The sequence below is a fragment of the Salmo salar genome, chromosome 13 (assembly GCF_965601325.2).
Source record: "Salmo salar chromosome 13, fSalSal1, whole genome shotgun sequence".
In the NCBI taxonomy this organism is placed as follows: domain Eukaryota; kingdom Metazoa; phylum Chordata; class Actinopteri; order Salmoniformes; family Salmonidae; genus Salmo; species Salmo salar.
Genome location: NC_138303.1, coordinates 86054020 through 86079063, shown reverse-complemented (window position 1 = coordinate 86079063; position 25044 = coordinate 86054020). Strand labels below are relative to the sequence as shown.

The following is a 25044-nucleotide window of genomic DNA, read 5'->3' as shown; positions in this document are numbered from 1 at the left end:
CATTTCTAAAGCTTTGGGACTCCAGTGAACCACGGTGAGAGCCATTATCCACAAATTGAGAAAATTTGGAACAGTAGTGAACCTTCCCAGGAGTGGCCGGCCTACCAAAATTACCCCAAGAGCGCAGCGACGACTCATCCAGGAGGTCACAAAAGAACCCATAACAACATCTAAAGAACTGCAGGCCTCACTTGCCTCAGTTAAGGTCAGTGTTCATGACTCAACCATAAGAAAGAGACTGGGCAAAAATGGCATCCATGGCAGAGTTCCAAGGTGAAAACCACTGCTGACCAAAAATAACATAAAGGCTCGTCTCACTGACGAGACAAAAGTTGAACTTTTTGGAAGGTGTGCGTTCCGCTACATCTGGCGTAAAAGTAACACAGCATTTTAGAAAATGAACATCATACCAACAGTCAAATATGGTGGTGGTAGTGTGATGGTCTGGAGCTGCTTTACTGCTTCGGGACCTGGACGACTTGCTGTGATTGATGGAACCATGAATTCTGCTCTCTACCAAACAATCCTGAAGGAGAATGTCCGGCCATCAGTTCGTGACCTCAAGCTGAAGCGCACTTGGGTTCTGCAGCAGGACAATGATCCAAAATACACCAGCAAGTCCACCTTTTGAATGGCTTAAAAAAATAAAAAATAAAAATAAAATGAAGGTTTTGGAGTGGCCTAGTCAGAGTCCGGACTTGAATCCGATTGAGATGCTGTGGCATGACCTTAAAAAGGTGGTTCATGCTCAAACCCTGCAATGTGGCTGAATTAAAACAATTCTGCAAAGAAAAGTGGGCCAAAATTCCTCCACAGTGATGTGAAAGACTCATTGCCAGTTATCACAAACACTTTATTGCAGTTGTTGCTGCTGAGGGTGGCACAACCAGTTATTAGGTTTAGGGGGCAATTACTTTTTCACATAAGGCCATGAAGGTTCAGATAGCTTTTTCCCTTAATAAATAAAATCATCACTTAAAATCTGCATTTTGTGTTTACTTCGGTTATCTTTGTGTAATATTTAAATTTGTTTGATCTGTGTCACGACTTCTGACGAAGTTGGTCCCTCTCCTTGTTCGGGCGGCGTTCGGCGGTCGACGTCACCAACCTTCTAGCCATTGCCGATCGACTTTTCATTTTCCATTGGTTTTGTCTTGTCTTCCATCACACCTGGTTCCAATTCCATCAATACCATGTTGTGTATTTAACCCTCTGTCCCCCCCCCCCCCCCAATGTCCTTGTCTGTAATTGTTTGTTGTAGTGCTTGTGCACGGTATGCTGGTATGTACCGGGTTTTGGTTGACCCATTTATTGTATTATTCTGTTGACGGTGGTTTATGGTTATTAAACACAACCGTTGTAAATCAGTTTCCGCTCTCCTGCGCCTGACTTCTCTGCCGCCAGTAGCATCGCATTACAATCTGAAACATTTAAGTGTGACAAATGTGCAAACAAATAAGAAATCAGGAAGGGGGCAAATACTTTTTCACAGCACTGTATGTATTTATATACTGGATTCTTGACATAGCTCACTCTAATACATATACTGCTGTACATATTATTCTTAGTATATGTTGTGTAGATTCTCCAGGTGTACATATAAATTGCATTTTGATTACTGCTGCAGTGTTGTTTGAATTCATCTTTTTTTCAAATGTTTTATTTCTTGTCTGTTTCTCTCACTCTCTACCTCTTTACCCCCCCATTCTCTTCTTTCTCCCTACCCCTTATTTCACCCTCTCTCTCTGTCTGTCTTACCCTCTTCCCCTCCCTTACTCTCCCTTTCTCTCTCTCCCTCCTCCCCTCCATTATCTCTCCCTCCTTTTTTCCCTCCCTCCCTCCACCTCTTCTCATCTCCCTCCTCTCTCTCCCCATCTCTCCTTCACCCCATCTCTCCCTCCCTTTTGCTCTCTCTTTTGCTCTCTCCCTCTCTCTCGTCTTCCCTTACTCTCCCCTTCTTTCACCCTTTTCCCACTCCAATCTCGCTCCCTCCTTCTTTCCCTGCCTCCCCCTCATTTCTCTCTCCCCTCTCTCTCCCCATCCCTCCTTCACCCTCTTCCTCCTCTCTCCCCCACCCTAACTCTCCATTTTCTCTCTCTCCTCCCCCTCTATTCTCTCTCCCTCAGTCTTTCCTTCCCTCTCCCTCCTCATTTCTCTCTCTCCCAGACAGGCCACAGACAGACAGGCAGGCAGTAAGGCAGGCAGACAGACAGATGGAGACACTCTTTAATGATGCTCTGAGTTTAAGGTCTTTGCTATAAGAATTGACCATTCTACAGAGGATGGAAGACAGTGTTTTTGTGTAACTGCAAGGAGAGAATGAAAGGCCATGTTGAAGATGAATTAAGACACTTCCTGTTGCCACAGAAAATCTGAACCTTAACACAGGGCATCCCTATAAATTCACGATTGGTTGTGTGCAAGGACGGTTAGCAAGCTCAATAGCAGTCAACGGGGGCGTCATGGTTATGTGAGAGCTGTAGGTAATGCTTTTCTATGGAAGAAAAGCCTTGTTCTGTGTGGGACCAAGTTTTCACTGTGAAGAATTCATTTCACATGGTCAGATGTAGGCTTGCGTTCATTGGGAGTGTCTGTTGAATGATCCCGTGCTTGAATTTTGTTTAGTCTCAACCGTTCTGCTGATGTCACTCAAAAGCAAATTAAGGTCAGGCTTCAAGTGAGGCCTCCTTTTCTTCCATGTAGTGGGGGAGGGGCAAATTAATTCATTGTTCATTTGATTAAGGTTAGGGTTATGTCTAGGGTTAAGGCCCTAACGCAAACTCTAGCTTCATGTCCACATTCCGACTCAAGCCTTAACCTAGCCTCAACCTAACCCTAGCTTCATACAAACTCCCGGCTCAAACCTAAACCTAGCCTCAACTTCAAGCCTAACCCTAGCCATAACCCTAACACTTCATGTCCACATCCCAGCTCAACCCTAAACCTATCCCTAACCCTCACTTCATCTCCACATCTTGGCTCAACCATAGCCATAACCCGAACACTAACGTCTTGTCCACATCCCGGGTCTCATTGACTGCTATGTATTGACATAAGCATCAACCCTGTGACAATCATCTTTTCACATTGAACCCAATGTATTGGGCTCCCGCGTGGCGCAGCGGTCTAAGGCACTGCATTTCAGTGCTCGAGGCGTCATTACAGACCCTGGTTCGATTCCAGGCTGTATCACAACCGACCATGATTGGGAGTCCCATAGCGCGGTGCACAATTGGCCCAGTGTCGTCCGGGTTATGGTTTGGATCGGGTAGGCCGTCATTGTAAATAAGAATTTGTTCTTAACTGACTTGCCTAGTTAAATAAAGGATAAATAAATACAAGTATTGAGAACAACGTCAACCCTGTGACACTCATCTTTCTCCATTGACCGCAATGTATTGAGAGAAATGCCAGCTACCTTTTTGCAGAAATGTCCCAGAATAAGGCTTTCAGGCTGATAATGGGCTGAATCTGGGTGAACTATCCATCTAGTGGTCAGAACCTGGTAATATCAGAATGTAGGATGGGACATAAACCCAACAACTTCAATAACAAATTTCTCTGAACGGGGGGGGGGACGACGACATCACCAAATCCGTTGGTGGCTTCTGATTTCTTTTTTGGATTCCTCATGTCTAATTTATAGTCAAAATCAGATGTTATAGTACGTACTATATTTACTGAATATTATATGAAGCCCATAAATTAAAATTACCAATTTGGGTGCAATCAATTAGCTTAATTTCTTAGAGATCAAATTATATTTAAACAAAATAGTGTTGCAGGAATACTAATCTTATCTCTTTTTAACAACAACAAAAACTTTTTCAGAACAATCTGAGATGGAGGGTGTCAAAATCCTATTTCTTGTGCTTTTTGAGGTGGTACAACCCTTAAGGCATTAAAGAATCAATGTGCATTATTTTAAAATGACAATTGAACAGGTAAAAAGGTATGCTTAGAATATAATCTATGCAGAAAAAGATAAGAAATGTTGACATGGAATTGGGCATAATGATTATGGCTCTATATTGCAGGAAAAATCTGTTTCAGGTGTTTGAGAAATGCTAAATTCTTAGAATTTCCCCCCTCCGGACCACCTCCATTCATCCTCACCTACTTCCCTCTAAAAGAATGGGTGCATGACGCCCCTGACCTAGAGGCTTGTGCTTTTCTGATGAGTACCTACTGCACTTATCTTCTCACTGAGGGCCACAGGACAACAGCAACTAGGCCTACACTTCTTGAGAGTCCACTCACAACCCTTTAAAGAGGCAGAAGAAACGTGTGAGCTAAAGCATTAGAGTTGAGAGAAACACACAAACACCAAAACACACAAAAGACACATTCAATGAAGTTCCTTGAAGACCTGACCCTAAACCTGACCCTAAAATACTTCAGTTGTATCCTTCGGAAAATATGACTGCTTCGCTAATCGCTACATATTCATGTGTGTGTGAGAAAGAATTCCTCTGTTTTACTGGCTGCAGGAAGGCCACCTGCAGAAGTGAGTGGGAGAACAATACACTGAGTTAGAGGGGGGCTGGGTTAGAGCGCAGAGTGGAAGTGTCTCCTGGCCTTCCTCTGCTCAAAGTTCTTGGCTACACTCCACTGTTGTCCTTGTGTTGTTTCAAGGATTTTCCACCATTAAGCGTTCAGAGATAACGACCAGTTAATTACCTCAACGAGCCCCTAACGACACCCCTGACAGGGCTGTGTGTTCCCAAAGCACCTGGCCCCATTGTTCCTCCCCTTTGTGTGTGTGTGTGTGCGTGTGTGCGTGCTTGCATGTGTTTGTATGTGTGTATGTTTGTGGGTGGGGGTCCGTGCATGTGTGAATGTGTGTGTTAGGGGGGGCTGGCTTACTCTGTTCAAAAGATACAGAGAGTGATCAAACAAACTAGAGGGTATTGGTTGTAGTAGCACTGTGCTGGAATATAGGATGTAGCCTAGCCTTGAGATTCCGGTCTGTACTGCTGGATTATAGTACAGTCATAGCTGGATAATCCACAGTAGGTATATTTTTATTTGTGTGTCTGTTCCCTTGGAATTTTTTTCTGATGGACATGATGGTGAACTTCTCTGGATATTAATTCCTGTCATGTTTGCCATCCGTGTACCAGTGTTTACATGTACACACACCTCTTTAGCAGCATTGGTCAGAACCGGACTGGAGCTATGGCCTGTATTTACTGTATATACATCCCAATACGCTATCTCACAATCACACAATAGAGGAGCTTAGAAACACTGTTTATATTAGGGATTCTTGAAATGTCATTGTTTGATTTGTGTTCTGCATGTCTGAACGTCCTGTGTGTGCTTTCCTCTGGTTGATATGGTTGTTCCTGACAAGCCTCTTGTGGAGGTGTTTATTTGCAGTGCTGTTGTCGGTATACACTCAATCCCAACTCGACCCTCTGCCCAACCCTCCATGCACTTGTGTAGATCTAAGAGGTTATGTAAGCAATATGGGGCAAATTACTCCAAGCCTATCAGGGGGCAAGGTGAGGATTTTAACATATTGCTTATACCTGTCAAATTATATCGTATCTAGATGAAGTGCATATTGGTAGGGCCAAGGGGTCAATTTGGGTTATGTGTATCTGGGGAAAGAGCAGCAGGCAATGAAGCCCCCCGCTCTTCTCACCCCATCCCTCTCTATCTCTCTCTCTCTCTCTTTCTAGGAGGTGGGAGGTGAGGGCAGAGTTCATCTAGTTATGGAGAGTACTCTTACAGCACGTGACAGGGTGGGGGTGCAGGACTTTGTCCTGCTGGAGAACTACACCAGCGAGGCGGCCTTCATCGAGAACCTGCGCCGACGTTTTGGGGAGAACCTCATCTATGTAAATAATCATATCATTATGGAAATATTGGTCCTATAAAAATGATTGTCACATGCTTCGTAAACAGCAGGTGTAAACTAACCCCCCCAAATGATTTTTACAAATAATATAAAAATATAAAAATAGCACGAGAAAGGAATAAATACACAATGAGTATTCAGACCCTTTGACTTTTTCCACATTTTGTTATGTTACAGCCTTATTCTAAAATGGATAAAATCGTTTTTTTCCCTCATCAATCTACACACAATACCCCATAATGACAAAGCAAAAACAGGTTTTTAGAAATGTTAGCAAATTTATTTCAAATGAAAAACGGGAACATCACATTTACATTGGTATTCAGACCCTTTACTCAGTACTTTGTTAGCCTAGAGCCTTCTTGGGTATTTCATTTTTATTAGATATTTTTTTAACCTTTATTTAACTAGTCAAGTCAGTTAAGAACAAATTCTTATTTACAATGATGGCCTAAGAAGAGTGGGTGCACTGCCTTGTTCAGGGGCAGAACTATAGATTTTTTATCTTATCAGCTCGGGGATTCGATCTAGCAACCTTTCAGTTACTGGTCCAACGCTCTAACCACTAGGCTACCTGCCGGTAAGACGCTACAAGCTTGGAAAACCTATATTTGGGGAGTTTTTCACATTCTTCTCTGCAGATCCTCTCAAGCTCAATCAGGTTGGATGGGGAGCGTCGCTGCACAGCTATTTTCAAGTCTCTCCAGAGATGTTCGATGGGGTTCAAGTCCAGGCTCTGGCTGGGCCACTCAAGGACATTCAGAGACGTGTCCCGAAGCTGCTCCTGCGTTGTCTTGGCTCCGTCCTTGGGTCGTTGGCCTGTTGGAAGGTGAACCTTCGCTCCAGTCTGAGGTCCTGAGCGCTCTGGAGCAGGTTTTCATCAAGGATCTCCCTGTAGTTTGCTCAATTCATCTTTCCCTCCATCCTGACTAGTCTCCCAGTCTCCACTGAAAAACATTCCCAAAGCATGATGCTGCAGGCACCATGCTTCACCGTAGGGATGGTGACAGGTTTCCTCCAGACGTGACGCTTGGCATTCAGGCCAAAGAGTTCAATCTTGGTTTCATCAGATCAGAGATTCTTGTTTCTCATTGTCTGAGAGTCCTTTAGGTGCCTTTTGGCAAACTCCAAGCGGGCTGTCATGTGCTTTTTGAGGATTGGATTCCGTCTGGCCACTCTACCATAGAGGCCTGATTAGTGGAGTGCTGCAGAGATGGGAGAACCTTACAGAAGGACAACCCTCTCCACAGATGAACTCTAGAGCTCTGAGTGACCGTCAGGTTCTTGGTCACTTCCCTTACCAAGGCCCTTCTCCCCCGATTGCTCAGTTTGGCCGGGCAGCCAGCTCTAGGAAGAGTCTTACATTTACATTTTTACATTCTTGGTCACTTCCCTTACCAAGGCCCTTCTCCCCCGATTGCTCAGTTTGGCCGGGCGGCCAGCTCTAGGAAGAGTCTTACATTTACATTTTTACATTTTTAGTCATTTAGCAGACGCTCTTATCGAGAGCGACTTACAGTAGTGAATGCATACATTTCATTTAATTTCATACATTTTTTTTTCTGTGCTGGCCCCCCGTGGGAATCGAACCCACAACCCTGGCGTTGCAAACACCATGCGTTGCAAACACCATGCTCTACCAACTGAGCTACAGGGATGGTCTTGGTGGTTCTATACTTCTTCCATTTAAGAATGATAGAGGCCATTATGATCTTGGGGACCTTCAATGCTGCAGACATTTTTTTGTACCCGTCCCCAGATCTGTGCCTCAACACAGTCCTGTTTTGGAGCTCTACGGAGAATTCCTTTGATCTCATGGCTTGGTTTTTGCTCTGATATGCACTGTCAACTGTGGGACCTTATAAAGACAGGTGTGTGCCTTTCCAAATCATGTCCAATCAATTGAATTTACCACAGATGGACTCCAATCAAGTTGTAGCAACATCTCAAAGGTGATCAATGGAAACTCGATGCACCCTGAGCTCAATTTCGAGTAACATAGCAAAGAGTCTGACTACTTCTGTAAATAAGGTATTTCTGTTTTTTTATTTTTAATACATTTGCAAAAAAAAAAAGTTTTTGCTTTGTCATTATGGGTTATTGTGTGAAGATTGATGAGGAAATGTTTTTACTTAATCAATTTTAGAATAAGACTGTAACATAAAATGTTGAAAAAGTAGGGATAAAGTGACTAGGCAACAGGATAGATAATAAATAGTAACAGCAGCGTATGTGATAATCAAAGGACTTAGTGCAAAAAGGGTCAATGCAGATAAATCGTTAACCAATAGCTAACCTGACTAACTATTTAGCAGTCTTGTGGTTTGGGGTTAGAAGCTGTCCAGGGTCCTGTTGGTTTCAGACTTGGTGCATCGGTACTGCTTGTCTTGCGGTAGCAGAGAGAACAGTCTATGACTTGGGTGGCTGGAGTCTTAGAAAATGTTTAGGGCCTTTCTTTGACACCTCCTGGAGGTCCTGGATGGCAGATAGCTCGGCCTCAGTGATGTACTGGGCCATAGGCACTACCCTCTGTAGCACCTGCAGTCGGATGCTAAGCGGTTGCCATACCAAGCAGTGACTTTTTGAGGATCTCAGGGCCCATGCCGAATCTTTTCAGCATCCTGAGGGGGAAGAGGTGTTGTCGTGCCCTCTTCACGACTGATCCTACATAGCTTCACATAATGTTTGGTTAAGGTTGATTTTATGTCAGTGTTTGAGGGGTTGGTGACGGCAGTGTGTGGCTCTTGTCTCCCTGTATCAGACCTACATAGGGTCAGTGTTGGTGTCAGTGAACCCCAACAAGGACCTGGAGATCTACTCCAAGGCTCACATGGAGCGCTACCGAGGGGTCAGCTTCTACGAGATATCACCCCACATGTGAGTCACCCTCTGACCCCTGACCCCTGATCCTGAACCTCTCTCTGACCAAGCAGGACCAGCATGTATGTGTAGATGTCTTTATGTACATACAGTAGGCCTACATATGAATCTGCATTGGGTACAATACATTTACAGTATGTATTGTGTGTTTGCTATATGATCGTGATCCACTGTATGTGAAAACACCAGTATGAGCTGGATCATTAGCTAATATCATGTTTGTATCCCACCCCTCTGTTTCTCTATCCTGTAGCTATGCGGTGTCAGACAACACGTACCGGGCCATGCGGACTGAGAGGAGGGACCAGTGTATCCTGATCTCTGGGGAGAGCGGAGCAGGGAAGACTGAGTCCTCCAAGAAGATCCTCCAGTACTACGCCACTACCTGCCCTGTCACTGACCGCATGAGTACGCTCCGGGACCGCCTGCTGCAGTCCAACCCTGTTCTGGAGGTACGGTATACCCCCCGCCCCCTCCCAAGATCCCCTGCCAAGGATCTCCATGAGCACCTCTAAGGCTCTGGAGGAGGAAGGACATTTATAGCAGGGGTACTGAGACTGGTGTAACACCAATGAGAGAAATTAATGGTCCACTACAAAATCATGTTGCTTCAAACAGGTACATCTATTTGTGGATGAGAGAAATCATGTTGATACATTGCATATTTTGAACCAATCTCTGACAAAGCCATAACAATAGATACATCCTGCTGTGAACATGCTATTACTGTACTGTTAATGTTTCCTATCGCTCAGCTGTGTTTGATCTTATCTCTGTTGTTCCCCTCACTCACTTCTCTCTCTCTACAGGCTTTTGGTAATGCCAAAACACTGCATAATGACAATTCCAGCCGGTTTGGCAAATACATGGATGTCCAGTTTGACTTCAGGGTAAGCCTTTTGTTCTTCCTTCCTTTGGCTCCTGGGTTAAGGGATTTTCCTCACATAAGTCTACTATCGCTGATACTCATGCCATCCCACCATACTGTCTCTAAAACACACCATTCCATCAAAAGATTGTGCATAACTAAAACATGTTGCATTCAGGCCTTACCATAATTCAGCTAAAAGACGATTTATAGTCATTCCGCATCTGCATTGGCCGTACAGCATTTACTGCGATGCGGCCTCTGCAGAAGTCAGGGCATTCATACTTCTTGCGCTTTGTGGAGCAGAGCTGTTGTGAAGGAAGTTGTCAAGGAAGTGAGTTTGTGTTTATATTGTGCTACACCCTCCGTATGGAGCCTCCAGACCGCATTTCCGGATCAAGCATAAATCGTCTTTAAAGCAGCTCTAGTAGGACCACACTCAGCAGTACCTTGACTGTCCCTGTTCCTAACCTCCCCTAGGGGGCGCCGATAGGAGGCCACATCCTCAACTACCTGCTGGAGAAGTCCCGTGTTGTGCACCAGAACCACGGCGAGAGGAACTTCCATATTTTCTACCAGCTGCTCGAGGGAGGAGAACAAGACCTTCTCAGCAAGCTGGGACTGGAGAGAAATGCCCAGAAATACCAATACCTGGTCAAGGTGTGTGTGTGTGCGTGTGTGTGTGTGTGCGTGTGTGTGTGTCTGTGCGCAGTTATTTGATCAGTGATGTCCTGTTCCTCTCAGGGTTGCTGTCCTAGGGTGAGCTCCATCAATGATAAGAATGACTGGAGAACAGTGAGGAAGGCCCTGACCGTCATCGGCTTCCATGAGGATGAGGTGGAGGTTAGAGACATTTTAGTGTATAATAATACTGCATACCGTTTTTCACTGCAAACAATTTTCACTCAACCCAAAGTTTCACCACGAAGAATGAGAAGGTCATGGTTTAAATGTCTGTTCGCTCTCCCTCTTTAGGATCTGTTGAATATAATCGCCAGTGTCCTCCATCTTGGGAACACTCAGTTTGGAGAAGGAAAGAATGGGGAAAACCAGATCACCACTGAGCCACAGCTCAAATACCTGTCCAAGGTTGGAGCTATGAAGATGAACGATACCCTACACACACACACACACACACACACACACACACACACACACACACACACACACACACACACACACACACACACACACACACCACACACACACACACACACACACACACACACACACATTTCCCATTCTAAAGGCAGATGTTGATGTTGTCCTGCTTGTTCTGCAGCTGCTAGGTGTGGATGGAGCAGCACTGAGAGAGGCTCTCACTCATAAGAAAATCACTGCCAAAGGGGAGGAGGTGAGTGTCTATGGCGGGCTGTTTCACTTGATACAGAACTATGCCTGGTAATATAATATAGTTTAATATCCCACTTACAAACAAGTAATACAGTATGCCTTTGATGTGTATGACATGCATCTTTAGATTTTGGTTTTAAAGAGAGGGTACTGATACAGTTCAGCTGAGCCCAGAGGATAACACTAAAGCTAACATTAAAGTATTTTGCATCTCTAATGTGTGTGTGTGTGTGTGTGTGTGTGTGTGTGTGTGTGTGTGTGTGTGTGTGTGTGTGTGTGTGTTCCAGATGATAAGCCCGTTGAGTTTTGAGCAGGCTGTGGCAGCCCGTGATGCCTTGGCCAAAGCGGTGTATGGCCGTGCCTTCACCTGGCTGGTGGTGAAGATCAACCAGTCTCTGGCATTCAAGGTCTCACACAAACATCACTCATGATAGCTAGCTAGCAAAACAATTTGCTTTTTTGGTCATAGTTACTGCTCCTCTTTTTGATAGCTACATAATGCTGCTTCCTACCTCCAAAACTGAGTGTATTGTGTGCTGTCTATCTGCAGGATGATGTGTACAACAGCAGTAAAGGCTCGTCATCAGTCATAGGACTGCTGGATATCTATGGCTTTGAGGTCTTCCAGCACAATAGGTACCAGAACAAATGTTAGCTCATTTATTCAGTGCATGAATATGTGTTGTATAGCAATGTGCTGTACATTATGTAATTGTTTGGCTATGACTCAATTCAAGAATCACTCACCGATCTTAAATGAGTTCTAAATGTCGATTAAACCAGGTTTATGTTTTTCTCCAGGTCTCGTAAAATGTATCCTAAAGACCTGCCTATCTGTACCTTGAGAGGCGCCCAAATTGAGCTTGTGGCCCATTATAAGTATCTAGGTATTTGGATTGACGGTAAACTGTCCTTTAAAACACACATTGATAAACTGACCAAAAAATTGCTAGTAAAGATTTGGTTTCCTGTATTGAAATAAATCCTGTCTCACTTTTGAAAATAGGAGGAAGATTGTTCAAGCAACACTCCTCCCAGTAATTGATTACGGCGACTCCATCTATATGCACGCGCAGATTCTGTATTAAAACCTGTTTAAAATCTACCACTCAGCCTTGTGTTTTATCACTAGCACGTATCACCGACCGTCCCCGTCGTAATTTAAGTCCTGTCTGAATCTGCTATGTCGGTCATTTGTACATCGCAGAAGAGTAATAATTCCAGCTGCAAAACACCTAATGTTTTTGGACTAACTCCAAGGTCCTCTGATAATACTACTCCTGTGTGAATCGACATCCCTGTCTTTTCAAAATGTCTGAGTTTGAGAGGTGTTGCCTGCGGTTTGAGCAACAAAACAATAATTGATTCGATAAATTGATGCTTTAAACGAAGTGCTGCGTATAGCGTATATATGAAGGTCTACTTGTGTCAACTTTCACAGTCAATGATTTTGTTTATACGTTTAGTGCCATTCAATTGAACATAAATACATATTGTTCCTATTTAATACAACCCTTGCAGCATTACAATTGAGCTAAACTTTTGGATTTACCAGTTCACTTTCTCATCCATAACCTAAAAACACATCTCAAGTGCAAGTGTGCTGTTTAGCTCACATCTGCGGGCTGGGGGGCATTTAGGACATCTTCTACGGCGGATCGCTAAAATATCCTAATCTGATTATGATCATATTTCTGCAATTAAAATATTATGGCAACACTATACGGTGTAGCCTGTTCACCTGGACATGTTGATATACAGTGCCTTCAGAAAGTATTCATACCCCTCGATTTATTCCACATTTTGTTGTATTACAGACAGAATTCAAAATGTATTAAAAAGATTTACCTCATCCATCTACACACAATACCTCAAAGTGAAAACATGGTTTTTAGAAATGTTTGCTAATAAAATAAAAAAAGAAACAGAAATACATTATTTACATAAGTATTCAGACCCTTTGCTATGAGACTTGAAATTGAGCTCAGGTGCATCCTGTTTCCATTGATCATCCTTCAGATGCTTCTACAACTTGATTGGAGTCCACCTGTGATAAATTCAATTGATTGGACATGATTTAGAAAGGCACACACCTGTCTATATAAGGTACCACAGTTGACAGTGCATGTCAGAGCAAAAACCAAGCCATAGGGTCGAAGGAATTGTCCGTTGAGCTCCGAAACAGTTTTGTGTCGAGGCACAGATATGGGGAAGGGTACCAAAACATTTCTGCAGCATTGAAGGTCCCCAAGAACACAGTGGCCTTCATCATTCTTAAATGGGAGAAGTTTAGAACCAGCTAGACTCTTCCAATAGCTGGTCGCTCGGCCAAACTGAGCAATCGGGGGAGAAGGGCCTTGGTCAGGGAAGTGACCAAGAATCGGATGGTCACTCTGACAGAGCTCCAGAGTTCCTCTGTGGAGATGGGAGAACCTTCCAGAAGGACAACCATCTCTGCAGCCCTCCATCAATCAGGCCTTTATGGTAGAGTGCCAGACATTAGCCACTCCTCAGTAAATGGCACGACAGCCCGTTTAGAGTTTGCCAAAAGGCACCTAAATACTCTCAGACCATGAGAAACAAGATTCTCTGGTCTGATGAAACCAAGATTGAACTCTTTGGCCTGAATGCCAAGCGTCACATCTGGTGGAAACCTGGCACCATCCCTACAGTGAAGCATGGTGCTGGCAGCATCATGCTGTGTGGATGTTTTTCAATGGCAGCGACTGGGAGACTAGTCAGGATTGAGGCAAAGATGAATTGAGCAAAGTACAGAGAGATGTAAACCTGCTTGATGAAAACCTGCTCCAGAGCACTCAGGACCTCAGACTGGGGCGAAGGTTCACCTTCCAACAGGACAACGACCCTAAGCACACAGCCAAGACAACGCAGGAGTGGCTTCGGGACAAGTCTCTGAATGTCCTTGAGTGACCCAGCTAGAGCCTGAACTTGAACACAGTCAAACATCTCTGGAGAGACCAGAAAATAGCTGTGCAGCAACTCTCCTAATCCATCCTGAGCTTGAGAGGATCTGTAGAGACGAATGGGAGAAACTCCCCAAAAACAGGTGTGCCAAACTTTGTAGTGTCATACCCCAGAAGACTCTTGGATGTAATCGCTGCCAAAGGTGCTTCAACAAAGTACTGAGTAAAGGGGTTCAATACTTATGTAAATGTGATATTTCAGATATTTTCTAAAATGTTCGAAAAAAACTGTTTTTGCTTCGTCATTATGAGGTTTTGTGTGTAGATAAATAAGGGGGAAAAACAATGTAATCAATTTTAGAATAAGGCTGTAACATAACAAAATTTGGAAAAAGTCAAGGGGTCTGAATACTTTCTGAATGCACTGTATATTTGTTTCTACTGCCCTTTTGAATGTAATATTATTTATTTGAAGCGCTGTAACTAATTTTGTGGTGACCATGCTTAAATTTGTTGCTCACATTACTTTAACTGTTGTTCTCAGAGCACCATTGGAAATGAGACCCTGTTATCAATGGGTTCCCCTGGTTAAATAAAGGCTAATGAATAAATAAAAAACATTGTAGCACAGTTGTTTTGTGCCATATTTTTTACCCTAACCATCTCCCTGTAGTTTTGAGCAGTTCTGCATCAATTATTGCAATGAGAAGCTGCAGCAGCTGTTCATTGAGCTCACCCTCAAGTCTGAGCAGGAGGAGTACGAGGCAGAGGGCATCACTGTGAGTCAGGGAGGGGTACTCAGAGAAAGAGAGGGGGGGTTTCATTCAAATACACAAAACAAGAATTGAGGTATACTAAGAAAACCTATTGTCATGTAGTGATGAAGGTGTAGTTCGGTAATGATACTGTGTATTTCAGTGGGAGCCGGTGAAGTACTTCGACAACAAGATAATCTGTGACCTGGTGGAGGAAAAGCACAAAGGCTTGATCTCCATCCTGGTGAGAATGACTGACATTCACTTCAGTTTAGTAGTGTATCTGACTCACTTTAGCCTTTCACCTCTCTCTAATATCGCTCTCCTTCTGTCCTCTCCCTGTCTCTAGCTGAATGTTAAGGTATAAATGTGTTTTAGGATGAGGAGTGTTTGAGACCAGGGGAGCCCAGCGATATCTCCTTTCTCGAGAAGCTTGAGGACACTTTGGGAGGCCATGCCCATTTTGTCACGTGAGTCTTTTTTACACACACACATGCACAAAACACATGGGTGCCTTCACAGTTTGTTTGTGTATTTGCACCATGTTCCAAATATGTTTTTGTGTGTATATTTGTGGTTCTGTATCTAAGATATGATTTGTCTCTGTATGTCTGTCAGTCACAAGTTGGCGAATGCGAAGACTCGCAAGGCAGTGAGCAGAGAGGAGTTCAAACTGATTCATTACGCAGGAGAGGTCAACTACAGTGTCAATGGTGAGCTAGCTAATCAATCTGGCAATAGTGTAACTGCAGAAAATAATTAACTGATTTCATCCTCACATACTGTTTAATATTTTGTGTTCATCTGCATCAAAGGGTTTCTGGACAAGAACAAGGACCTTCTCTACAGAAACTTGAAAGAGGCGAGGCTGGAGCAACAATAGAGATATGAGAACACACAAACCACACACACACACTCACCACACAATTACTACAGGTTTCCCATGATCTCTCTCGGAATTCCCACACATGGTTTATGTGTGTACACTACAGTAGGTATAGAGTGTGGCGAATGTTTTGGTGTGTTGTGTTTACATGGTTCTGTGGTGTACTTTCTCTGTCCAGGTCATATGCCAGTCAGATAGCCAGGTCCTGAGTCAATGCTTCCACAGAGAGGAAGTGACTGACCAAAAACGCCCTGAAACGGTGAGATATATATATACACACACACATACACATACAGATGCAAGCACGCACACACCACACACACACACACACACACACACACACACACACACACACACACACACACACACACACACACACACACACACACACACACACACACACACACACACACACACACCACACACACACACACACACACACACACACACACAGTTTGATATGTCACCTCTCTGCTTCCCTCTGTAGGCTGCCACTCAGTTTAAGAACAGCCTGGCCAAACTTATAGAGATACTGATGTCCAAGGATCCATCTTATGTGCGCTGTATCAAACCCAACGATGCCAAGCAGTCAGGTAATCATACACCCTGTGAAGTCAATCAGTCCAATCAATCAATCAGTCAATTAAATATTCTCACTCTCCCCAGGGAGGTTTGATGAGGCTCTAGTCAGACACCAGGTCAAGTATCTGGGTCTGATGGAGAACCTGAGGGTCAGGAGAGCTGGGTTTGCCTACCGCCGACACTACGAAACCTTCCTTCAGAGGTGTGTGTGGTGTGTGTGGTGTGTGTGTGGTGTGTGTGTGTGTGTGTGTGTGTGTGTGTGTGTGGTGTGGTGTGTGTGTGTGTGTGGTGTGTGTGTGTTATGCCACTCTGTTTACATGTTTCTATAACGAAAGTTTCTATATTAACTATATACATTTCTGTAACCACAGTTTCTATATTAACTATATACATTTCTATAACCACAGTTTCTATATTAACTATATACATTTCTGTAACCACAGTTTCTATATTAACTATATGCATTTCTGTAACCACAGTGTCTGTATTAACTATATAGATTTCTGTAACCACAGTTTCTATATTAACTATATACATTTCTGTAACCACAGTTTCTATATTAACTATATGCATTTCTATAACCACCGTTTCTGTATTAACTATATACATTTCTGTAACCACAGGTACAAGTCTCTGTGTCCCGGGACGTGGCCTAACTGGCAGGGCAGACTGGCTGATGGAGTAGCCACTCTTGTCCAACACCTCGGCTACAAACCAGAGGAATACAAACTGGGCAAGTAGGTACACACAGAGAGAGAGGGGAGGGAGGGAAGTAAGGGGACATACATTTCCCTTAGTCATGTTGTGAGGAGAAACATGAGACAGTAAGTTGTTGAAGTATAATTCCCTATCTCTTTGCAGGACCAAGATCTTCATCCGCTTCCCTAAGACTCTGTTCAGCACTGAAGATTCCCTGGAAGCCAGGAGGCCTGCCCTCGGTGAGACTATACAGCAGGGAAGATGATGACAAGGCCATTTGGGGGAAATGAATGTAATTCATGTAATTAGCTAGGAGAATAACACAGATCATGATAAACAGCAGAGTAGCAGTGGAAAACAGGGATCTGCCCGCTTGGTCAACTAAGCAGCAGCATGAGGATGGATAATACAGTAAGGTCATGTAATTATACTGAACAAAAATATAAACACAACTTGCAACAATTTCAAAGATTTTACTGAGTTACTGTTCATATAAGGAAATTAGTCAATTGAAATTAATTAATTAGGCCCTAATCTATGGATTTCGCGTGACTGGGCAGGGGTGCAGCCATGGCTCCCACCCACATAGGGAGCCAGGCCCAGCCAATCAGAATGAGTTTATCCCCACAAAATGGCTTTATTACAGACAGAAATAGCCCAGAACCTCCTTAGCACACCTCCCCCCATCCCCCCCAGACAATTCCGCAGGTGAAGAAGCCGGATGTGGAGGTTCTGGGCTGTCGTGGTTTCAGGTGGTCTGCGGATGTGAAGCCAATTGGAGGCAGCTTATGGTAGAGAAATTAACATTCAATTCTCTGGCAACAGCTCTGTTGGACATTCCTGCAGTCAACATGCCAATTGCACGCTCCCTCAAAACTTGAGACATCTGTGGCATTGTGTTGTGTGAGAAAACTGCACATTTTAAAGTGGCCTTTTATTGTCCAAAGCACAAGATGCACCTGTGTAATGATCATGCTGTTTAATCAGCTTCTTGATATGCCACACCTGTCAGGTGGATGGATTATCTTGGCAAAGGAGAAATGCTCACTAACACTAACAAATGTGTGCACAAAATTTGAGAGAAATAAGCTTTTTGTGCCTATGGAAAATTTCTGGGATTTTTTATTTGAATGAAACATGGAACCAACACTTTACATGTTGCATTTATATTTTTGTTCAGTGTAGGATCCAATTAAACATTTCTGTTCTGTGGTCCAACCATTTTGTCTCCTCTGTTCCTGTTCTCTGCTCTAGTTCTCACCCTACAGACCTCATGGAGGGGTTACAGAGAGAGGGCCAAGTACCTCCGCATCAGACAGGCAGGTGAGGGTCTGGATCAAAGAGCTCACACTATTTCTCTGCTTCTCAATTACTGCTTCCTGAAGCAGTTACTCTGTAGCCACTTTCTTGATATCTGCTGAATCTATGAATGAAGTAATGCAAAGGACCTTACTTTGTTGTTTGTTCTTATGAGCTCTGCACAGTTGTAGCTTGTTGTGGTGTTTCTGTGACATGACTGATTGTGTCCTCTATCCATCTATGCATCTATCCATCTATCGATCTATTAGTTGTAGTGATCCAGTCTGCGTGGAGAGGGATGAAATCCCGCCAGAGTGCCAGGCGTCGCAGACACGCTGTGGACATCATACGCAAGTTCATCAAAGGCTTCATCTACCGCCACTACGAGCGTTGTCCAGAAAACGAGTACTTCCTGGACCATCAGCGTTTCTCCTTCCTGATGATGCTGTTCAGGAACTCACCTAAGAGTGTCCTGGACAAAAGCTGGCCCATCCCCCCACCTAGCCTCACTGAGGTACTGCAACCAGCCCAACAACACTCCACACAAAACTCACTGAGGTACTGCAACCAGCCCAACAACACTCCACACAAAACTCACTGAGGTACTGCAACCAGCCCAACAACACTCCACACAAAACTCACTGAGGTACTGCAACCAGCCCAACAACACTCCACACAAAACTCACTGAGGTACTGCAACCAGCCCAACAACACTCCACACAAAACTCACTGAGGTACTGCAACCAGCCCAACAACACTCCACACAAAACTCACTGAGGGACATTAAGCGTAAGCCAAGGGGTGATGGTGCAATGCATCTGACTGTTGTCAATGTTTTATTTGTATCTGTCCCTATGTCTGTGTAGGCGTCAGAGCACCTGTGCAGGCTGTGTATGCAGAACATGATGCGCGCCTACTGCAGGAGGATCCAGCCAGAGTGGAAGAAACAGGTAGGCTACTCTACTGTCTGTTACTGTCACTCACCTGACGGGAACACATAGGAAGGATATTTCTGTCCTCTTTCTATTCGTTTTTTAAATCTCACTCTCTCTCTCTTGCTCTGTGTGTCTCTCTGTCTGTGTGTCTCTCTGTCTGTGTGTCTCTCTGTCTGTGTGTCTCTCTGTCTGTGTGTCTCTCTGTCTGTGTGTCTCTCTGTCTGTGTGTCTCTCTGTCTGTGTGTCTCTCTGTCTGTGTCTCTTTGTCTCTGTGTCTCTCTGTCTCTGTCCACATTTCTCCATTCTTTCTCCCTCTGTCTCTCTCTCCAACCTCACTCTACAGGCATCTCTTCTGTCCTCTTTCTATAGATGGAGCAGAAGGTGGTAGCCAGTCAGATATTCAAGGACCAGAAGGACAGCTATCCCCAGAGTGTCCCTAAGCTGTTTGTGGCCTCCAGACTAAGTAGGGTCCACTCACTAACACAGTGTGCACACACTTCCAAACTTCACAGACCACGTACTTGACAAACACACCACTGACAGATGTTCTCTCCTGTATACAGACAATGAGGAGTTCAACCTCAAAGTGATACAGACTCTGGGCAATGACAAAGTGAAGGTGAGTAATATGATATTGTAATACTATCCCCCTGTAGTGTTTGTGAGACAGTGTTTGCGACCCCTGTCTCACCTCTGTCACTCTGCTGTTGTTGGCTGAGTAGTTTAATCCTGCTAATTGTCTGTTTGCTGTGTACATCATCTTTACAATGTCATGTATTGCTTTGAATCAGTATTTATACAGTTAGACTTCAAACTTTGGGTTTTTATGACAACCCCTCCCTCTTTCTGTGTCTCTCCCTCTCTCTCTGTCATTCTCTCTCTTTCTCTCTCAATCCCTCTCTTTTTCTATCTGTCTGTGTAAGTATGGAATTGAGGTGACTAAGTATGATCGGAGGGGTTACAAGGCACGGCCTCGCCTGCTGCTCCTCACCTCCTCCTTCGCCATGCTGGTGGCCGAAGCCAAGCTGAAGCAGAGGATCGACTATGCAGCCCTGAAGAGTGAGTCTCTGCTGGGGGCCATAGGGAATTGAGGGGCCAGGGGTGGGGGGGTGTAACCTTGGTTATGAGGTAGTTGTAGTGTATGTGTCCAGTGTATAACATGGTTCTTCTCTTTCCAGGCATCTCTGTGAGTTCTCTCAGTGATGGGTTCATGGTTCTCCATGTGCCCAGTGAGGACAACAAGCAGAAGGTAACAGGATGACCTCATCCTGGTTATTCTATCTAGCAGTTGTCATGGCGACTTACTGCCATGGTGCCATAAAGTACAGTACCTCTGACCCCTTGTCTGCCCTGTAGAGTGATGTGGTGCTCCAGTGTGATCATTTGATCGAGGTGGTGACCAAGCTGGCCACTATGGCGGACAAGAAGATCAAGGTCAACATGAGCCAGGACAGGTGAGTTTGGCTCCTCTGATCATCTGGACACTGGATAGCTTCATCAGAGTATCTTTGAGAGCCTGCTGACATTTGTCAACCCATTCCAACTGTCATCCACTGTTAGTGATCATAATAGTTATCTTTTATCCCCTCTTCTCTCTCATCCCCTTCCCTCCTTTCTTACTCTCCTCCCTCTGGTCCTCTCCCCCTGTCTGTTCCTGTGTGCAGTATTAAGTTTGCAGTGGCTCAGGGGAAAGAGGGGGTAATTGACTTCACCAGTGGACCAGAGCTGAAGGTGGCCAAAGGCAAGAAAGGACACCTGCTAGTGGTGAGTAAGGGGACGGAAGAGACATATTATTATGAGGACAGCAGGGCTGAGGAAGGGAGGATGAGAAAGGGGGATAGAAGAGAGGACTTGTAGATGGAGCATGAGGAGGACCGGGATTGGAAAATGGAAAGCAGTAGAGTTTAAAGATAGCCACCTCTTTCGTCTTTATATTTTCATTGGAAGTTTTGACCAATAATCCACATTAGGTAATAACAATGACGCCATTTGTGAATTGACTTGTTTTGCAGACGGCTCCTAAACTCAACCCATGATGATGATGGGAAGTAATGACCGCCTCACTGTAATCCACAGCGAACCAATCATTCCACAGGATGATTTTCTGCCATAGCCAATCAGATTATAGCCACACAAAGTTGTTTTTCATCTTTAAATGTGAGACCATAGCCATACACTCACTGCAAAAAATATGATTATTTTCTCTTTTAACACAATTGCACTTATCAATCTGCATTTATATAGTTATTGATTTAGTTATTGACGACATATCATATATAATGGATTCAGAGGTTTTGCCGGCATTCAGAATACTTTGATGTTTATTAGCAATAGTCGTATTAAATGAAACCACACATTTTAAATCTTATGCTTCATCTTTATTTTGTAGTCCTGTTTACAATATATTAGCTCTTGTATGTAATACAAATACAAAACAATATTTATATTTCCATAGTAACAACAATAAACAGCATTTTCAAATAAATAAGTAATAAATAAGTAAATAAATAGGCAAATAGGCATTGAAGTCAGTGAGGGCTTTGGAAAAGGGGATGTTGGGTTGTGTTTCTCAACACTCTTCCGGTTCTTGGCTGTTAGTCAGAGAAAGTGAGAGACAGAAAAGATGGAAACTCAGGGAGAAACCCAGAGGAGAGTAAGGCTGTACAATTTACAGTAATACTACATGTAAACCTGATTTCAGTCTAACAAAGTGAACAGAGCATCTCTCAACGATCAGAAATCATGATCTTAGGGTAAATACCAGAAATTAAACTCCATTGAAGTCTTTCTGTCAAAAGTAGTACTGAATTATTTATAAATATGAATAATATGAATATCATTATTATTGGTATTAGCTGTATTAACTTGTTACTGCTGAAATAAACTGTGTGCATTGACAACATAAAATACTGTTGTGTTATGATTCATAACAATACGTAAATTCTTACATCCAATAATATCCCTCGTCCACAAAATAAGTTAAAAGCCACTCTGACCACAACTTTTCCAGGCTAGTGCAGTACTATTACGCATTATGAATATGAATCCATGCACACCGTGTCTATCTGCCACTGGGCTGGGCGCTTGGAGGACCACTGGGTTTGGTCTTCAGGAGGATGAAGTCTCTGGCCAGCTTGGTGAGGTAGCGCTCCAGGTCCCTGAGGATGACGTAGCCCTCCAGGTGGCTGGTCCACAGGGACTTTGATGGGGCCTGGTGGCTGGAGGAAGGGCTCACTGGACGGGTCAGGGCTGGGGGAGAGGTGGGGCTCACACTGGAACTGTTCACATACCTCAACTGTAAAGACCACAGAGAGGTTTATCAGACAGCTCGTAACAATATTCTCCTCACGGTGGATATGCAGTAGCTGCTGAGTGATGGGTAGCTATGTGAACACCTAATGTAGCGTGCAAAGACAATAAGTATACACACAATGTGTCAACACCTCATGTGTATCTGTGCATGTGTTTGTTCATTCATTTATATGATGGGCATTGTACCTGAAAGTTGACTTTTGTCATGAGATCCCGCAGGTCTGTCTGAATGCGGTGTATACCCTGGGGTATGGAGGTTTTAGCCTTCCCCCTTGTCCCCATCCAGTGGGCTTCTCTCTGTTCCACCTTATCCACCTCCATCTCCTTTCTCTTCATATCCAGGTGAGCCCAGAAAGTGTGCAGGGCTTGAGAGGCAGCACTCAGACGCTCCCAGTCCTGTACAGATCGTAACATTATACACAATGTCCCTCCTGCTCCATCGTACCTTTTAAAGCATTAAACCACCACAGGTTAACAGTGATTCATACACAGGTCACACACAAACACAAACCTTCATCTGAAGCCAGTGGTAGAAGTCTGTAGAGAGTGATGGTATGGTCTGTAACTCCAGATCTATGTCCTCAAACTGCTCATCATCTAACAGCTCTTCTTTCTGACAAGACAAATGAGGGTACATTATGATAACAGCCTGTAGAAGGTGAGGATAGCTGTTGTCTCTGGGCGTACAAGTGCTAGCAGACTAGCCACCAGTAACAGAGGAATAACAGAGGAGTTAACTCACATATCTCCTGAGCAGCTGCTGAACCCGGGCGTGGGTGCACCTGGTGGATTTCAGGGAGTATGAGTAGGCCTGGAGTAGGCCTGGAGTGGAACCACAACATGGGTACACACAGCTCAGGGTGAGGAAGAACAGGGGAAACAGAACGCACCACCAAACAGCCATCTGGAAGAGACAGGGAGAGAATGAATGTATGCTGAACTGCACAATCACAACATTTATTCCAATCAATATTCATTACATGTTGGCTACTTGTGGAACTCTGTAATGGCTCTATTCAATCTGTATTGCGGAAGTTCAGCTTTATAGCGTGATTGAAATTAAAAGGCAATGTTCTGGTTTTAATGGAGACTGCACTGACAGATGGTACAAATTGTAGATCCTTGACAATCTAGTACCTACTATGGAAAACTGTAGAATTTGACAAGCTCCAAAAATCCTTACTTTCTAACCTAGTATCATTCTCCCATCACACTAACACAGACTTCTTAGTATCTAAGCCTTATAGCGATAATGGAGTATACCACAGGTGGTCCAGCTATGGAACACCTGTAAAGCTCAACACTAGTTCAGAGAGTGAGCTCGAGAGACAGAGCAGACTTACCTTTTAGCGATAACAATCTGTGATTGACATACATCCTAGGAGCATCTTTTGATATTTATATATGTCTTTAGTTTCTCTTGTGGCCGGGAGTTTTTCTCAGGAGCTTGAGTAGGGGTTCCTGCACGGATGATTCATCTCAATTGCCAATTCAATGTAGAAGGTTGTAAGGTTTTCACTATCATTTTGAGATAAAAGGGCCTAATATGATGTATAATTAGGCTAATAAATGTTGTATAATTATGCTAATAAATCTTATCTTGATCGAACTCTACTTTTTAAACTTTTTACAGTGTAATTGCAATCTAGCCTAATTAGTCATTATATATGATATTCTGATGAGAATAGTGAACTACATTTTATTTTTGTATCTGATTTATTAGACCATTGGATCGGTATTGGGTTTAAAGACCTACAATCCCTCCTTTACTCTTTACATTAGTAGTGTGCCAAATTATTTTAAACGGGGCTTATAAGTAGTTTATACACAGTTAGTTACTTGTTAATCGTTTATAAATAATTAATATACAGTTATAAAACAATGATTGAAATTGTGTGATTTGTCATTTAGCTGGTTGCCAAATACTGTCATATAACCAAAATATCAATCACACAAATTCAACCATTGGATTCCTAGCTGTTTATTAATGATGTATAAACTACAGGTATCTCCCAAAATAAAGGAAACAACAACATGTGTCTTAATAGGGTGTTGGGGCACCATTTAAAAAAAAAAACATTTTTTACATTTTAGTCATTTAGCAGACGCTCTTATCCAGAGCAACTTACAGTAGTGAATGCATACATTTCAGACATTTCATATATTTCATACATTTTTTCCCCCCGTACTGGTCCCCCGTGGGAATCAAACCCACAACCCTGGCGTTACAAACACCATGCTCTACCAACTGAGTCACACGGGACCACCACAAGCCAGAACAGCTTCAATGGTGTTTTGTTGATGATGGTGAAAAATGCTGTCTCAGGCGCTGCTCCAGAATCTCCCGTAAGTGCTCAATTGGATTGAGATCTGGTGACGAAGACGGCCATGGCATATAGTTTTCATGCTTGTCAAACCACTGCGCTTTGGAAGGGGGCATTGTCATCCTATGGAGGCATAGCTATGGCAGCCAAAATAATGGCCTGCCCAGCATTTTTATACATGGCTCTAAGCATGATGGGATGTTAATTGCTTAAATAATTCAGGAACCACACCTGTGTGGAAGCACCTGCCTTCAATATACTTTGTATCCCTCATTTACTCAAGTCTTTCCATTATTTTGGCAGTTACCTGTAGCTCAGTATTTCAATCATTTATTTTATACAGTCATTATTGCTCATCTTT

General features: G+C 43.6%; 2 protein-coding genes across 4 annotated transcripts in view; one reads left to right on the top strand and one right to left on the bottom strand.

The window, feature by feature from the left end:
• The window catches only part of LOC106567840 (unconventional myosin-Ic), a 35777-nt gene extending 14367 nt beyond the window's left edge, over positions 1 to 21410 (top strand). For all 3 annotated transcript variants that reach the window (XM_014137628.3, XM_014137627.3, XM_082960409.1), the window contains 30 exons: positions 5688 to 5846; positions 8628 to 8743; positions 9000 to 9198; positions 9556 to 9636; positions 10095 to 10274; positions 10359 to 10457; positions 10590 to 10703; positions 10897 to 10968; positions 11255 to 11374; positions 11518 to 11603; positions 14565 to 14670; positions 14810 to 14890; positions 15025 to 15116; positions 15265 to 15359; positions 15462 to 15508; positions 15711 to 15791; positions 16020 to 16125; positions 16199 to 16316; positions 16738 to 16851; positions 16976 to 17052; positions 18068 to 18136; positions 18382 to 18626; positions 18979 to 19062; positions 19417 to 19510; positions 19611 to 19666; positions 19971 to 20106; positions 20226 to 20296; positions 20404 to 20501; positions 20712 to 20811; positions 21060 to 21410. In XM_014137628.3, coding sequence (XP_013993103.1) covers positions 5721 to 5846; positions 8628 to 8743; positions 9000 to 9198; positions 9556 to 9636; positions 10095 to 10274; positions 10359 to 10457; positions 10590 to 10703; positions 10897 to 10968; positions 11255 to 11374; positions 11518 to 11603; positions 14565 to 14670; positions 14810 to 14890; positions 15025 to 15116; positions 15265 to 15359; positions 15462 to 15508; positions 15711 to 15791; positions 16020 to 16125; positions 16199 to 16316; positions 16738 to 16851; positions 16976 to 17052; positions 18068 to 18136; positions 18382 to 18626; positions 18979 to 19062; positions 19417 to 19510; positions 19611 to 19666; positions 19971 to 20106; positions 20226 to 20296; positions 20404 to 20501; positions 20712 to 20811; positions 21060 to 21083 — 3087 coding nt within the window. In that variant the 5' untranslated portion in view covers positions 5688 to 5720 and the 3' untranslated portion in view covers positions 21084 to 21410. The remainder of the gene's footprint in view (positions 1 to 5687; positions 5847 to 8627; positions 8744 to 8999; positions 9199 to 9555; positions 9637 to 10094; positions 10275 to 10358; positions 10458 to 10589; positions 10704 to 10896; positions 10969 to 11254; positions 11375 to 11517; positions 11604 to 14564; positions 14671 to 14809; positions 14891 to 15024; positions 15117 to 15264; positions 15360 to 15461; positions 15509 to 15710; positions 15792 to 16019; positions 16126 to 16198; positions 16317 to 16737; positions 16852 to 16975; positions 17053 to 18067; positions 18137 to 18381; positions 18627 to 18978; positions 19063 to 19416; positions 19511 to 19610; positions 19667 to 19970; positions 20107 to 20225; positions 20297 to 20403; positions 20502 to 20711; positions 20812 to 21059) is intronic.
• A 146-nt stretch (positions 21411 to 21556) lies between these two features.
• LOC123726088 (uncharacterized) lies at positions 21557 to 23377 on the bottom strand. Its single transcript, XM_045692282.1, has 4 exons — positions 23102 to 23377; positions 22871 to 22972; positions 22546 to 22755; positions 21557 to 22342 (listed from the first exon to the last, which is right to left on the bottom strand). Exons 1-4 carry the CDS (start codon positions 23261 to 23263, stop codon positions 22109 to 22111), a joined length of 708 nt encoding a protein of 235 aa, XP_045548238.1. The 5' UTR covers positions 23264 to 23377; the 3' UTR covers positions 21557 to 22108.
• Between the last annotated feature and the right edge of the window lie 1667 nt (positions 23378 to 25044).

Coding starts and splice junctions, on each gene's coding strand:
- LOC123726088 (XM_045692282.1), bottom strand. CDS start 23,263: ATGGCTGTTTGGTGGTGCGTTCTGTTTCCCCTGTTCTTCCTCACCCTG. Junction 22,973..23,101: donor AGCAGCTGCTCAGGAGATAT/GTGAGTTAACTC, acceptor TTGTCTTGTCAG/AAAGAAGAGCTGTTAGATGA. Junction 22,756..22,870: donor ACCACTGGCTTCAGATGAAG/GTTTGTGTTTGT, acceptor CGATCTGTACAG/GACTGGGAGCGTCTGAGTGC.